Source organism: Mandrillus leucophaeus, unplaced genomic scaffold, assembly GCF_000951045.1.
Source record: "Mandrillus leucophaeus isolate KB7577 unplaced genomic scaffold, Mleu.le_1.0 Scaffold123, whole genome shotgun sequence".
NCBI lineage: Eukaryota > Metazoa > Chordata > Mammalia > Primates > Cercopithecidae > Mandrillus > Mandrillus leucophaeus.
In genome coordinates, this window is record NW_012100654.1 from 2319211 (window position 1) to 2334341 (window position 15131).

Here is a 15131-nt window from a genome sequence, read left to right on the forward strand (position 1 = left end):
TCCCAACTCTGTTGTAAAAGCTGATATGAAAGCTTGAGGTCTAACATTCTGTCAACTGCCCCCATAACATAATTTCAACAATACCATCCTTGCCTCCCACCTGCCGTGGTCTGTTCACCATTGTCCTGGGCCCTGGCCTTCTCAAGAAGAAACTCAACTTGTTACAAAAACTCAGAATGGCTCAACAGGGGGATCTTGATTCAGGTCATCCACAGTGGACAGAACAGAACTTGCCAAGCTGGAATTTATGGATATTGGGTATCCTCAGAGCCTACAGTTTGACAAACACTATGGGCCAGGCTTTCCTCTCTTTTTTTTTTTTTTTTTTTTTTTGAGACGGAGTTTTGCTCTTATTGCCCAGGCTAGAGTGCAGTGGCGCAATTTTGGCTCACGGCAACCTCCGCCTTCCGGTTTCAAGTGATTATCCTGCCTCAGCCTCCTAAGTCGCTGGGATTACAGGCGATTGCCACCACGCCCAGCTAACAGGCATGAGTCACAGTGCCCGGCTCAGGCTTTCCTCTTTTATGCTGTATACCATAATGAAGGCATGTTTACTGAAAGGGTTTTAGTAAACATGTTTACCAAAAGGATTATTAGTAAATATGTTTTAAATTTTTTAAACACAATGAAGACATGTTTACTAATTTTTTTTACTAAATATGTTTCAAACTTTAAAAAATTTTAGTAAACATGTTTAATGTATGTTTTAAATTTTTATGTATTGTATCATAGAGTATTTGCATATACATAAAGGTCCAAATGAAGACTATAGGGGTTACTCAAGAGAGACCTCTGAGGGAGTGAGGCTTAATGACCCAGGGCCATTTGAAAACTGGAAACAAATACAGTCGGAGTCGGTTTCCACATATTTGGTTAATCCCGAAAATACTAAGTGCTATCTAGTCTTATTGCTTATAATTTCCATTAGTTTATCAATCTGTAATCTTGGATGGGATGAGGTGGAGGGTGAATGAGGAAGTTGTCTTTGAAACCAATGGAAAAAAAATGATGATGATTTTTAATTTTACATTTCCACTGTGGGAATAATGCTTTTTATATGTAAAGTTCAGGCTTAGTTTCCACCATTTCTTTTTCATTTAGATAGGTTTGTAGTTCTATTCGTCCTTCATATATTCTCTTCTTGCACTTCTGTACTGTGTGATTTTAATTTTCTCTATCCCATTATAGGAGAGAAGCAACGCCGTTAAACCTGATTTGAACAAACACTTGAGTTACATTTTTAAAATCTTACTTGCATAATAATATCTATTTTCAACACATATTCTAGAAAACTAAGGGTGGATCATGTACAAACACAAAAAACAAACTCCCTCCCTCCAAAACAAACGAACAACAATAAAGAAAGAAAACCCATGAAATGCCCAGGTTTAATTTTTTTTTCCACCAGAGTGAAAAAGAGCAGTTAATAATAATCTTTTATGGAGAATATACACCAGAAAGCAGGATTGGCCTCAAAGCACAATTAGTCCTTTTGGTTCAGAGAACTATCAGCGGCTGAGTGGTGACAGGTATTGCAATCTCAGTTACAACTTAATGCTCTGTTAGGGTGGTTTATCAGGTTTTGTTCCATGGCTTTAAAAAGGACTTAGGACCAGGCCTTTAAAAGGCCTATATGGCTGCCTCCTTTTAGTAAGCACCCCTTAGCTTCAATAAGGAGTTAGAAATAAAGTCAGCCAACTTTCTGAAAGATGGTATTCTACAGCCGTAGAAGAAATCAGAAAGTGTTGGTACGTTGTTCATAGGAACTGTAGGAAAGGTTTTCATTTGCCCTTTTGTATGAACCTCTTATATTTGTTTATTTATTTCAAACCTGGTGTAGACACAAAAATACCCCCGCAGCTCATAGTGTATTTGAACTTATTTCCTGGCGGGCTTTCTTGCCAGATTAACTCTGAGCTGCCAGTGAATTTGCGGGTAGCATTTCATATACAGAAAGAACCTATCTTAATCAAATAACCTGTGATTGACAGAAAAAATTATCTCATTCAAAAGGGCAATGTTGCTTTCTCTTAATGCACAGGTTCTGGTAAAAGATTTCTATACAAGATTTATAAAATGCTCTACAAAACTTGTCATCTAATTGTGCTTAGTCAAAACAATGTAATGCTTCGATAAATAAATTACTGTCTTAACTGGAGCACTCAAAGTTACTTGTGTTTGATTTAATATATATATATCTCTATATTAGAAAACTCTGAAACCTGAATGGGATATATTATACTGTATGTGTATATCTATCCTATTAAGAAACTATATCTAAGTTATCTAAACCAGAATAGTTGATATACATGACATCTCCATTAAATAGAACTTTTTGCTTAAAATTTCAGCAAAGCCAGAGAACTTTTACACTCTTGTGAGCTTACGGTTTGCCCAGTTAACCACTCATTTTGGAAGATACAGTTAAAATTTCATAACAGCCAATATTGTTCTCATCTTTGTCCTTCTTCTGAACACTTCTGTGACTCTTTGCCTCTTTATTTCTTCAGAATGACCTTCTGGAAAGCCCCTGGATTTAGGGTGACTTTTACTGCTGCTCAGACCCTGAATAACCACTGATGAGGTTTAAGAGGTACATCTCTCAATTCAGAGAACTGCACGGAGTGAAATGATGAACAGAATTATTTACAATCACATTCAGTCTTGCTTTGGTTCACACTGCACTTCTATGTGAAACCATAGGGGCTGGGAGATGGCTACGTCCCTTGGTTCACCCGGTTGACAATGTAGCTCTTGACATTGGGAATAGGCCGCACATCATTCTGGTGTTTGCGGCGTTCTATGAAGCATGCTAGGCGGGAGGTGTCCAGGGGGATCTTAGAGTAGCTGCCATTATGGGGCTGCAGCCATGGATGCTGTAAGCATGTGGCTGCCGTGGGCCGCCTCCGAAAGTCCTCCTGTAAGATCACATTGATGAAATCTCTGGCAGCGTTGCTCACACCACAGAAGTATTCATGGGGGAAGCTGAAATCCACCCTGCATACATTGATACATGTCTCCTCTTTGCTCTCATCCAAGAAGGGGGAGACCCCACTCAGCATGACATATGTCAGAACCCCGATGCTCCAGATGTCTGTCCCCAGGGAGACGGGGATGCCTTGGATGACTTCTGGGGCAGCAAACTCAGGGTTCCCCAGCAGGTGGTGAATGTGGAAGTGACCCGAAATCTGGACAGCATCCTCCAAGTCGATGAGCTTCACTCGAGGCACTGGAATCCGTAGGTCAATGAGCAGGTTTTCAGGCTGTGGAGATCCAAGGAGGAAGGGAGAAAAGAAGGGAAGTTCAGGCCTCTATTTTGACTACTCAAAAGACCTCATTAATTCAAACACAATTATGCTATTCTTTGATAAAGCCTATGGTGTATGGAAAATTCCCTGTGCATTATGGAAACTGCATAGGAGACTTCAAAGTATCATTTTGAGCTTACTACACTTTGAGTTTGGGTTGTAATTCAGAGAAGTAGTTTGACATTGAAAATCATGTCTTCTTAACTACATTGCTTCTGCATTGAGTCAAGGAAATAATAAATTACTCATTTTGGTGAACAGGGACTTCTTTTTGAGCAGCATGGAAGAAAACGTGACATTTGTTGGCTTACTTCTATGAAGTTAGATTAGGTAGGTAGAACTTCCCTACTTTCTCTCACACCAGATGTCATTGTGGCTCTGGTATATTCTCATTAATTCATGGATGATATACTTAAATTGTATGACAACCCAGATTCTCTTTAATAGTCATAATGGGATGGGCGTGGTGACTCACATCTGTAATCCCAGCACTTTGGGAGGTCAAGGCGGGCGGATCACTTGAGGTCAGGAGATCAAGACCAGCCTGGCCAACATGATGAAACCCCATCTCTACTAAAAATACAAAAATTAGCCAGGTGTGGTGGTGGGCACCTGTAATCCCAGCTACTCAGGAGGCTAAGGCAGAAGAATTGCTTGCACCCAGGAGGCAGAGGTTGCAGTGAGCCGAGATTGCACACTGCACTCCAGCCTTGGCAACAGAGTTGTCTCAAAAAAAAAAAAAAGTCATACTATTCTACTCTAAGTAAATAAAATGAATTTGAACTTATATTCCTTATGAGTAATGACTATAAGTTGGACTTGGCCATTTAAGGTATTCCCTGCAAAGTTGACACTTCTTATTACCTTTATGTCCAAATGTGCAACCCTGCAGTTGTGAAGGTACTGCAGAGCCTCCATGATGTCTCGAATATAGAAAGCTACTTTTTCCTCCATCAGTTCATCATGATTCATAAGGTAGTCTAAGAGGCGGCCATCATCCATCCTGAAAGTAGGCAGGGAAAGGCAAAGGAAATATGTTTGATATGAAGAAATAGAAAAATAACACATATAAAAATCAGTAAGAGCTCTAAGCTCTCTCATACTTCTTGTTATACATGAAGACTAAATGTGCAACACATGCATATTTAGTTAGAGCCTAAAGTTATTGTAATATTCAGAACTAAAATAAATATATTTACCAATATGGTGTACTGCGGGGAAGAAATATGAATGACCTTGTTTAGGAAACATTCTCCTTCATTAACTCTAAAAATTGCTCACAACAAAATGTTGTGACGCCCATTTAAGAGGTTCGATTGCTAAGTAAAGAAAGCCTTCACCAAGAGAGGCTTCAGCAATATTCTGATTAACCATAACCTAGGGGCTGCAAGCAACCCCACATGTGTTTTGCAAAGTACTTCTTAATTTTATTTTATATTAATTTTAGAAATGAAGTCTCACTGTGTCACCCAGGCTGGAATGCTGTGGCACAATCATAGCTCACTGCAGCCTCGAACTCCTGGGCTCAAGTGATCCTCTTGCTTCAGCCTCTCACATAGCTGCGATTTCTGGAGGACGCCACTGCGTCTAGCCAAACTACTTTCATTTGTCAGTTTTTAGTTGGGGAAAACAGAAAGTAGGCAAAGTTTGTTCTTTGCATTATTGATTATTTGCCCCACTCCCACCCTGCCACCTTTTTTTTGTTGTTGTTATTTGTTTGTTTTGTTTTTGAGACAGTCTTTCGCCAGGCTGGAGTGTAGTGGCATGATCGCGGCTCACTGCAACCTCCGCCTCCCAGGTTCAAGCGATTCTGGTGTCTCAGCTCCCCAAGTAGCTGGGATTACAGGTGTGTGCCATCTAACCCAGCTAATTTTTGTATTTTTAGTAGAGACAGAGTTTTGCCATGTTGGCCAGGCTGGTCAGTAACTCCTGGTCTCAAGTGATCCACCCGCCTGGGCCTCCCAAAGTGCTGGGATTACCGGCATGAGCCACCGTGCCCGGCTCTTGATCCCTTTTTGAATCCTTTGCCTTCTGGGCAACTTTTCCAACCTTGAGAACTGTGATTGAGAACATGGTATATGGAGCCATCCAGACCCAGATTCGAATCCTGGTTCTGCTATCTACCTGCTGAAGGCTGGGAGCAAGTCATTTGAACTCTGTGTTTTGGTTTCACCAAAGTGAACCATCTTTAAAGTGGGAATAAGAACAGCAACAAAATAATAACAATTATTATTCATTATATTAATCTAATATAATGAATTAATATTATCTTATAGTGGGTGAATATTACTATTCACCTATTTCATTATGAGGATTGTGCAAGGATGGAATGAGATGATGAAGCATTTAAGCATAATTGGTAGCGTAGGTAAGTGCTAAATAGATGGTAGCTATTCTCAGCCACCCTCTGTCCTCTTACACCCAGGAGTTACCAAATGCATTGAGTTGTTAAAGGCACATCCCCAGGAAATCCCCATGCAGAGGAGCCTAATCCAGGGTCAGAAATGACTTTCAGTTACAGCTGAAATCACCCTGGCCAAGTTTTCCTCTTCCCTCTAGCTTGCTCCTTCTCACTGGTGTCTTCTACTTCCCCTAACAGGAGCAAAGGCTAGAACCCATGCAAGCCTCTTTTGCTTTCTTCTGACCCTGCTAGGGGTGAGGTAAGAGTGATCAGAGTAGATGGAGTAGGATTGGGCATGTTAAATATATTCCCCTGAACTTCTTGGGGTCATTAAGGGAGCAATTAACAGCAGCACTGCTCCAAGTGAGAGAGTCTTAGCCACCAAGTTCACCTTTAGAGTTTTTGGGTAAGGCAGATGCCTGCATCCCACCCCAGAATAGGGAATCCAAATCTCAGTTGCCTGGTAAAGAAAAGCTCTCCCAGCAATTCTGGTGACCACCTAAGGGGAGGCCACTGTCACATAATTGGCAGCATAAGTATGTGCCACATAAGCATAACAGGATAATGAGATCCAGCACAGGGATTAGCTCAGGCACTGCCTCTCCACAAACTTCCCCTGAACTTCAAGTTCAACCAAGCACCTACATTCTCACAGCAACCTTCTCCAGTGCATGCATGTCTCTTAGTATTTACCATGTTATATTAAAATCATCCATCTATCTATCTATTGGTCTTCCTCATTAGACATGTAACTCCTTGAGGGCAAAAGCTACATCTTTTCCCCCTGTTTTTTTGTTTTGTTTTGTTTTGTTTTGTTTTTTTGAGACGGAGTCTCACTCTGTGGCCCAGGTTGGAGTGCAGTGGCGTGATCTTGGCTCACTGCAACCTCCACCTCCTGGGTTCAAGCGATTCTCCTGCCTCAGCCTCTCGAGTAGCTGGGATTACAGGTGCGCACCACCACGCCCAACTAATTTTTGTAGTTTTAGTAGAGATGGGGTTTCACCATGTTGGCGAGGCTGGTCTCGAACTTCTGACCTCAAGTGATCCGCCCACCTCGGCCTCTCAACGTGCTAGGATTACAGGCATGAGCCATCGTGCCCAGCCCTTTCCCCCCTATAAACTCTACCTCTGCCTCCTCTAAACTACCCTTATAACTATACCTTTGTTCCCCCTGATCTGGATAGTGGTTGGTGCATAGTGAGTGCTCAGTAAATGTTTGCTAAACTAGTTCAACCCACTATTCATCTAACTTAATCCCTGCAACATCTCTGGGATGTTGGAGGAATTTCAGTCTTCACAGATGAGAACCCGGGGCCCTGGCAAACTAAGTATTCTGCTTCAAATCACAGAGCTGGGACGTGAGCCCAGATTCCTCATTCCAAGAGCAGCTTCTTTCCGTTGCACTGCAGTAGCCCACTATCAGCACCTTCCCTTAAAACAGTAGTTGGCAAGTCTGAAGGGGCAGAAGTTCTGGGTCAGCTGAATTCAACCCGGTACATAGTGACAATACCTTTCATTGGAACTCAAGCGCAGATGCTGTCATCTGTGGACAAGCATAGGTCACTAGCAATAGAATATGCCTTTTGAGTTAGGAGGTTCCCTACAGACAGGTCAGGCTCTGAAAAAGACTGTTAAGTCTAAAGTGACAAACTACCAGCTACTTAACCACATACAGTTTAAGTTTCACAAAAGGATTACAGATGCTAGCAGCACTGCTTTTGTCCCCTCTGTTTTTTTTCCAGCTGATTTTAAAAATAGCCAAACTTGCTTGCATTTTTGCTTTCTTATTTTATCATAAATAAATTCGTGGCAAGTTACTCACTGAAAGATCCCGTACACACACACCTAGACTAACAATCACGCAACAGCCGGACTAACATGGTAGTTGAAAAGCTGAAAATGCAGGCACTTCTTTACTGAAAACGGGTTCTTGTGGAGCCATACACAGCAATGGTCATTGGCAGAAATGTCTGTCTCCTGTCTAGGCCAAGGGCCTCATTAGCACCAATCTGATCACATTTCTGTTACTTGTATCACTTCTGAAAAGACTCTGTTCTCTTTCATCTCTGTGATCTTTATCTAAACCACAGAGCATACTGTTTCTTCTTAGTCTGGGGTAGTGGTGGGGAGAATGGGACATTATTGCTTTATTAAATCTATTCTAGGGGTATATGGTTGCCTAAGTCCCTAGAAAATCTGGAATGAGTGGAATGTTTTGAAGGTAAGGCTCTCCCCTAGAAGGAATTTCTTGGGTGGTAAACTGGAGATGCTATGGTAGTGAACTGACACACAGAGCCCTCTCTTTCAACTCCACCCTGTCAATCAGCCTACTGTCGACAAGCTCTTCCCAAACTCAAGCCCAGCCCAAGAGTCCATAATAGAAAGAAAATAAACCTGGAAGGGAGAGGGATATGGGTTCAAGTCCCAGCTTCTCTATTCCTAGTCTTAAGGAGCTAGTTCTAAGGACTTCCCTTATCCCTACTATGATGTTTTAATCTTTGAAATGGAAATGACATTGATTATAAAATGGGGGAGAGAGTGCATGTTATATGCAGCACTTTGCAAATGACAGGACCTTGTATAAAATGTAACTGTCTTTTCCATTAATTGTGGGCAAGAGCTAACCCAAATGGATGGGGGCGACTTTAGAGAGACGGCATCTGTACTTACAGTTCCAAGATCAGGATGTAGGACGTGGGGGACTCATAGGTGTCATGGAGAGTGATGTACTGAGGGTGCTGTAGGTGCTGAAGCAGGGCAGCCTCGTGGGCAGCCTGTTCTTTCTTCTTCATTTTTTTACTAACAAATTTCACAGCCACATCTTTGCGGGTAGCTTTGTGAATGCATTTCTTTACTATAGAGAAACGGCCTCTGGAAAAGCAAAAGGGAAAATTTACCAACATTCATCAATTAACTAGATATATTTTATTCATGGATAAGTAAAGTTTTGTGTGAAGTGGTCAGATAGATTTTATTAGGAATCCTACTCTCCTATATTTTTAATTATAATGTTATTCAGAAAATCCATTTTCCTTCTTTAGCATTTTAGGTTTTTTTGAGATGTCAAAAACTAATATATTATATAATATAATTATATTATACATTATATTTTTGTATATAATATAAAGCTTTTTGTTTGTTTGTTTGTTTGAGACAGGGTCTTGCTCTGTTACCCAGGCTAGAGAGCAGTGATGTGATCATGGCTCACTGCAGCCTCAACTTTCCAGGCTCAAGCCTCTTGCCTCGGCCTCCCAAAGCCCTGGGATTACAGGTGTGAGCCACTATGCCTGGCCTAACTAATGTAATTTTTTTAACCAATATTTTTCTCTGCCATTTTGACCATCAACGGCAGTTCAGTTTTCTTTTCTAGGCAGAATACATATTTCTGTGAAATACAACAATAGAAACAGCAATAATGTTAAAGAAGGAGGAATTCTACTCAATGATAATTTTTAAAACATTTTTATTGTTTTTTTCTCCTTCTCATACATACCAATTCTACTTCCTTCAAGGTCTAGCACAAATGCTACCTCTTTATGGGGCCATGACATGATGAAAAAGCCAGACTGAAAACCAACGCAAAATGGAATTTTTTTTTTTTTTTTAATTTCAATAGGTTTTTGGGGAACAGGTGGTGTTTGGTTACATGAATATGTTCTTTAATGGTGATTTCTGAGATTTTGGTGCACCCATCACCCAAGCAGTGTACACTGTACCCAGTGTGTAGTCTTTTATTTCTTACCACCGTCTCACCCTTTCCCGCGAGTCCCCAAAGTCCATTGTATCATTCTTACGCCTTTGTGTCCTCATAGCTTAGCTCTCATTAAAAACATTTTTAAAGAGTCCATTGTTTCATTTTATTTTATGTTTGTTATCTTTTTATTATGAAAACTTTCTAATATATACAAAAGTGAAGAAAATAGCAAAATAGATCTCCTATGCAGCCAACTTCAATAATCATGAACATTTTAATCAATTTTGTTTCATCTATCTCTTTTCTATCCACTGCTTTTTTTTTTCCCCTGGAGTATTTTAAGCAACAGATATAATGTCATTTCACTCATAAATACTTCAGTTTACATGCCTATTGACAAGAACACTTAGAAATATATAACCACTCTGTCATTATTACATCTGACAAAATTACCAACTCCTGAAATAGAATGGTTCCCAGATACAGCTGTTGCCCTGTGGAAGGTGTCAAGAGAGCTCTGTAGGGGCACAGGTCAGCAATGGGGCAGATGAAGGGAGAGTCAGCAAGGTGATAAGGCAGCACCATCCAAGCCCTTCCCATAAGGTGTCCTAACCCACGAGCAGAGGAGTGAACAGTCTGAAGACCAGCCCATTCCTCCAACAGAAATGGGTGTGTCGTGGCCACCATGAAGATCATCTAACTGCCTCCTTGACCTGGCTCTGTGCTCAAAAGGCAACTTTTTAATAATACTTTTTTTCCCATCATGTATTTGCATAAAATAAAATAATGTGCTAATAAGGCCAGGTGCAATGGCTCATGCTTGTCATCCCAGTGCTTTGGGAAGCTGAGACACAAGGATTGCTTGAGCCCAGGAGTTTGAGACCAGCCTGGACAACATAGTGAGACCCTCTCTTTTAAAAAAATTGTTTTTTTAAAAATAATGTACTAATTAGTAAAACAAGTCTTAGACAAGTATTTATTGAACATATATTATTTACCAAATATCATTCTTGGCACAGTAAACAAATATTTGGTCAAAATGGCAGTTTTGTGTCACATTATAAATTAATAAATTGCCATTCTGGTTTTTAACAGTGCTCTCTTTGTGAGTTTGATTATCGTAAGTTACTTCTTGCAGAGGAGTGAAATGGAACAATGAAAACAATTGAATGTTGAGGATAGCTCTCCTGAATTTAGTGGCCACATCAAGGTACTGCTAGCTTCATTTTTAGAAAAAGGTTTGTAGTTGTTAAAGTTATGCAGCCCCATGGTTAAAAAAGTCAATTATCTCTCCAGATTTGTTATTAAAAAAAAAAATGCATCCCCATTTTTCCTTCCCTGGAGTCTTGCTCTGTCACCCAGGCTTGAGTGTGGTAGCATGATCTTGGCTCACTGCAATCTCTGCCTCCCAAGCTCAAGTGATCCTCCAACCTCAGCCTCCCAAGTAGCTGGGACTACAGGCATGCACCACCATACCTGTCTAATTTTTTGTACTTTTTTTGTAGAGATGGGATTTAGCCATGTTGCCCAGGCTGGTCTTGAATTCCTGAGCTCAAAGCGATCCATCCACCTTGGCCTCCCAAAGTGCTGGAATTAGGCATGAGACACCGTGCCTGGCCTGAGAGGCAGTTTAATATATCAATTTAATATAGTTTAGCAGATTATTGAAATATTTACTTATATGACTCTCAATCATACGCTTTGAGTGGCTACTTCTTCATTTTTCAGTTTTAATTATTTCTGTTGACATCCCACTATGGAAGATGAGATTTTAGCCTCCTTCCTCCCTCTGTCCCTGCCACATAACTACTATCCCCATCCACTGTCCTCCCAATAAAATTATAATCAATATTCAGTGTCTACATTACTACACTATGTCTATGCTATTCACAGTTGAGCCTCTAGTAAACTATGAATACTTTTCCTTTTTCTGACAGAATGCAATCTTCAATCATTTCTGACAAAGAGTGCCTGGGAAATAAATTGTTTCAGACTTGCATATCTGAAAATTTGTACTTATTCTACTTTTATACTTGATTGTGAGTTTAGCCGAGTATAATCCAGTTGGAAAATTTTTCAATCACAATTTTGAAGGAATTATTCTGTTGCCTTCCAACTTCTATTGTTATTGGTAATGTTAACTGTTAATGTCTAAAGCATTATGATTCCTAACCCTTCATGACCCCTTCTCTTCATGGAGAATTTGTAGGCTCTTCTTTCTTCCTAAGTGTTGAGAAATTTCACAATTATGTGCTGCAGTATGATCTATTTTCATCCATTAGGTTGGGCACTCAGGTGCTCTCTCAATTAGTAAACTCATGTCTTTTCATTCTGGGAATACTTTATTTTTTAGAAATAATTCCTTCTTCTCTGTATAATTTGTTCTATTCTCTCTTTCTGGAATTTCTGTTTTTCAAATTGGACCTTCTAGCCTAGTCCTCTAATTCTTCTTTTCCTATTCTATTTCCCATTTTTTTTCCCGGTTACTCAGATTTCTGGGAAATTTCCTCAACACTGTCTTCCCACACTTCTATTAAGGCTTTCAGGCCAGTTGCAGTGGCTCACGCCTGTAATCCCAGCACCTTGGGAGGCCAAGGTGGGTGGATCACTTGAGGTCAGGAGTTCAAGACCAGCCTGGACAACATGGTGAAACCCCATTTCTACTAAACATACAAAAATTAGCCAGGCATGGTGCTGCGTGCCTGTAATCCCAGCTACTTGGAAGACCGAGGCACAAAAATCACTTGAACTTGGGAGGCAGAGGCTGCAATGAGCTGAGATTGTGCCACTGCACTCCAGCCTGGGTGAAAGAGCAAGGCTCTGTCTTTAAAAAAAAAAAAAAAAAAAAAGTTGTTTGTTGTTTTTTGTTTTTTGTAGAATTATGCTCTTGTTATAATTTCTTTTTTTTTTTTCTTCTTTTTTTTTTTTTAAGAAAGAGTCTTGCTCTGTCGCCCAGGCTGGAGTGCAGGGGCCGGATCTCGGCTCACTGCAAGCTCCGCCTCCCGGGTTTATGCCATTCTCCTGCCTCAGTCTCCTGTTGTTTTATAATCTCAATATTATCCTTTATCTAAGGATACTAATGAGAGTTTTTGGAAGTCTTTTGCTATATAGTGTGTTTACTTTCTTCTACTTTTGTTTTGATTTCTGTCTTTAATGTTAAAGATTTTCCTCAACTGTTCAGAAATTCTTAGTAGTTAAATTCATTTCACCTGGAGGATATTTTTTGCTAGATTTAGAATTCTTGGTGGCTAGCTCTTTTCTTTCAGCATTTTAAAGATGTTGGTTCTGTTGTCGTCTTGCCTCCATGGATTCTGATGAGAAATCTGCTGTCCTTTGAGTCACTGTTCTACCTGAATGTAATATGTTGTTTTTTTCTCTTGTTTCTTTCAAGATTTTTTTCATATATCTGTTTTCGGAGTTTGATTATAATGTGTTCCGGGCATGGTTTTTGTTTGTTTTTTATTTAGGTCACTAAGCTTCTTTAAAAATTTGTGTCTTTTGCCAAATTTGGGACATTTCTAGTCGCTATTTTTTCAAAAATTTTTTCTGCACAAATCACTTTTTTCTTTCCCTCAGGAGTTCTAATGACATGAATGTCAGACCCTTTGATATTTTTCCATAGGACCCTGGGGTTATGTCTAATATTTGTAAAACATTTTTTCTCTCTATTCTTTATGTTGGATAATTTATATTTCTTCCTCTTCAATTTCACCAACTCCTCCATCAGCTTTGTTCTGTTACTGAATCCATGCTGTAAATTTTAAAATGTTAGATATTATATTTTTTGTTATGCAATTTTCATTTAAAAATAATTTCTATTTCTCTGCCAATAACTTCTATCTTTCCATTCATTTCAAGAGTGTTCACCTTTACCTTACAGAAGATGGTTGTAATTGCTACTTTAAAGTCTTTGTGTGATAGTTCCAATATTTGGATCATCTCAGAGCTGGCATCTGTTGATTGTTTTCTTCCCGAGAATTTTTTAAGTTTTTTTCTGCTTTTTGTAATGTTGAGCGATTTTAGCTTGTATCCTGAACATTTTGAATGTTATGTTGTGAGACTCTGATTCTGTTAAAATCCTCTGGAGAAGGTTGATTTTTGGTTTATTTGTATGTTTTGGTCAGTAATCAGCTTGGTTAGGTTCAGGCTGCAAGTTCCGTCTCACCTTCTGTGGGAGGTGGTTCTATTGTCAGTTCAGTGTTCAAAGTGTTTACTATGCTTTTAGGTCTACCTCTTGTGAGCACCACACAAAGAGTAGTCTGAAGCTAAACAGTCACTGCGCAGTGGTTTACATCATAGTCCAGTTCTTAGAGCCTTGCTATATTTCTTTGAATGTGCCTTACACATGCACAGCCGGAAGGTGGCTCAGGATTTGAGTCATTTCATATAGAATTAGGAGATCTTCTTTTGCTTTCTCCTGAGATTTCCCCCGCATTCTTTATCTCCTAAGTGCCCCTTTTTGAAGTTGTCTGGCCAGAAAGATGGGATTCCCTCAGAGGTTTAGCTTCCTGCACTGTCATGCAGTTTCACATGACTACCCTTGGGGTGAAGGAGTGACAGTAAGGAGACAGAAAAAAACAAACAAAGCATGAATTATTCTGTTCTCTCCACTCAAAAGGTTCCCCTTTCTTTGTCCTTTGGCCAGAAATGTAGGTTTTTCTTGAAGTTTTTGCTCTTTGTGCATGCTACATAGTTCTTTGATTTGGCCCACACTTGTATCAAAGCTGGGGAGATAAAGGAGAAAAGAGGAAAGAAGAAAAAAGGAAGGAAGGAAGAAGGGAAGGAAGGAAAGAAGGAAGGAAGGAAGGAAGGAAACTGCTATTCTCCTTGTCATTAGCCATTCTTCAAATTTTTACTTTTCTTTCTTTCCTTTTAGTTTTTTGAGACAGGCTCTTGCTCCGTCGCCCAGACTGGAATGCAGTGGTGCGATCTCGACCTCCTAGGCTCAAACAATCCTCCCACCTCAGCTTCCCAAGTAGCTGGGACTACAGGTGTGCACCACCGTGCCTAGCTAGTCTTTTCTTTTATTTTTTTTAGAGATGAAGTCTCACCATATTGCCCAGGCTGGTCTTGGACTCCTGGGCTCAAGTGATCCTCCTGCCTCAGCCTCCCAAAGTGCTGGGATTATAGGCGTGAACCACCACATCCAGCCCAAGTCTCTTGACTTTCCATTCTCATCTCTATTATTTAATTTAATACCCAGGTATTGCTTTTTGTATCTTGTCCGGGATTCTGGTTGTAATCAGTGGGAGATAAAGGCTACAGTGGGTTTACTATATCATGGCCGGCATTGGAAGTCGGCTCATTTTGAAAGTTCAGGAATAAAAACGTGTTTGGTGGCAGGGCATGGTGGCTCACACCTGTAATCCCAGCACTTTGGGAAGCTGAGGCAGGCAGATCACCTGAGGTCAGGAGTTTGAGATCAGCCTGGCCAACATGGAGAAATCCCGTCTCAACTAAAAATACAAAAATTAGCTGGGTGTGGTGGCAGGCACCTGTAATCCCAGCTACTCAGGAGGCTGAGGTAGGAGAATCGCTTGAACCTGGGAGGTGGAGGTTGCAGTAAGTCGAGATTGCATCATTGCACTCCAGTCTGGGAGACAGACTGGAGTGTCTAAAAAAAAGAAAAGAAAAGAAAAAAGATGTTTAGAAGCTCTGAGCTTGTGGGTGAAGCCTGTCAACTTTTACTTTACTACAGAGTAATTTGACCAGACTGCTCAGATGGGAA

General features: G+C 40.3%; 1 protein-coding gene across 4 annotated transcripts in view; it reads right to left on the minus strand.

Moving 5' to 3' along the window:
* Positions 1-995: 995 nt before the first annotated feature.
* KALRN (kalirin, RhoGEF kinase) overlaps positions 996-15131 on the minus strand; it is a 651545-nt gene continuing 637409 nt past the window's right edge. For 2 of the 4 annotated variants that reach the window (XM_011971540.1, XM_011971544.1), the window contains 3 exons: positions 8380-8580; positions 4173-4311; positions 996-3263 (listed from right to left, as the gene is read on the minus strand). In XM_011971540.1, the coding sequence (XP_011826930.1) occupies positions 2718-3263; positions 4173-4311; positions 8380-8580 (886 nt within the window). In that variant the 3' untranslated portion in view covers positions 996-2717. The remainder of the gene's footprint in view (positions 3264-4172; positions 4312-8379; positions 8581-15131) is intronic. The other 2 variants (XM_011971542.1, XM_011971541.1) reach the window with 1 other exon arrangement.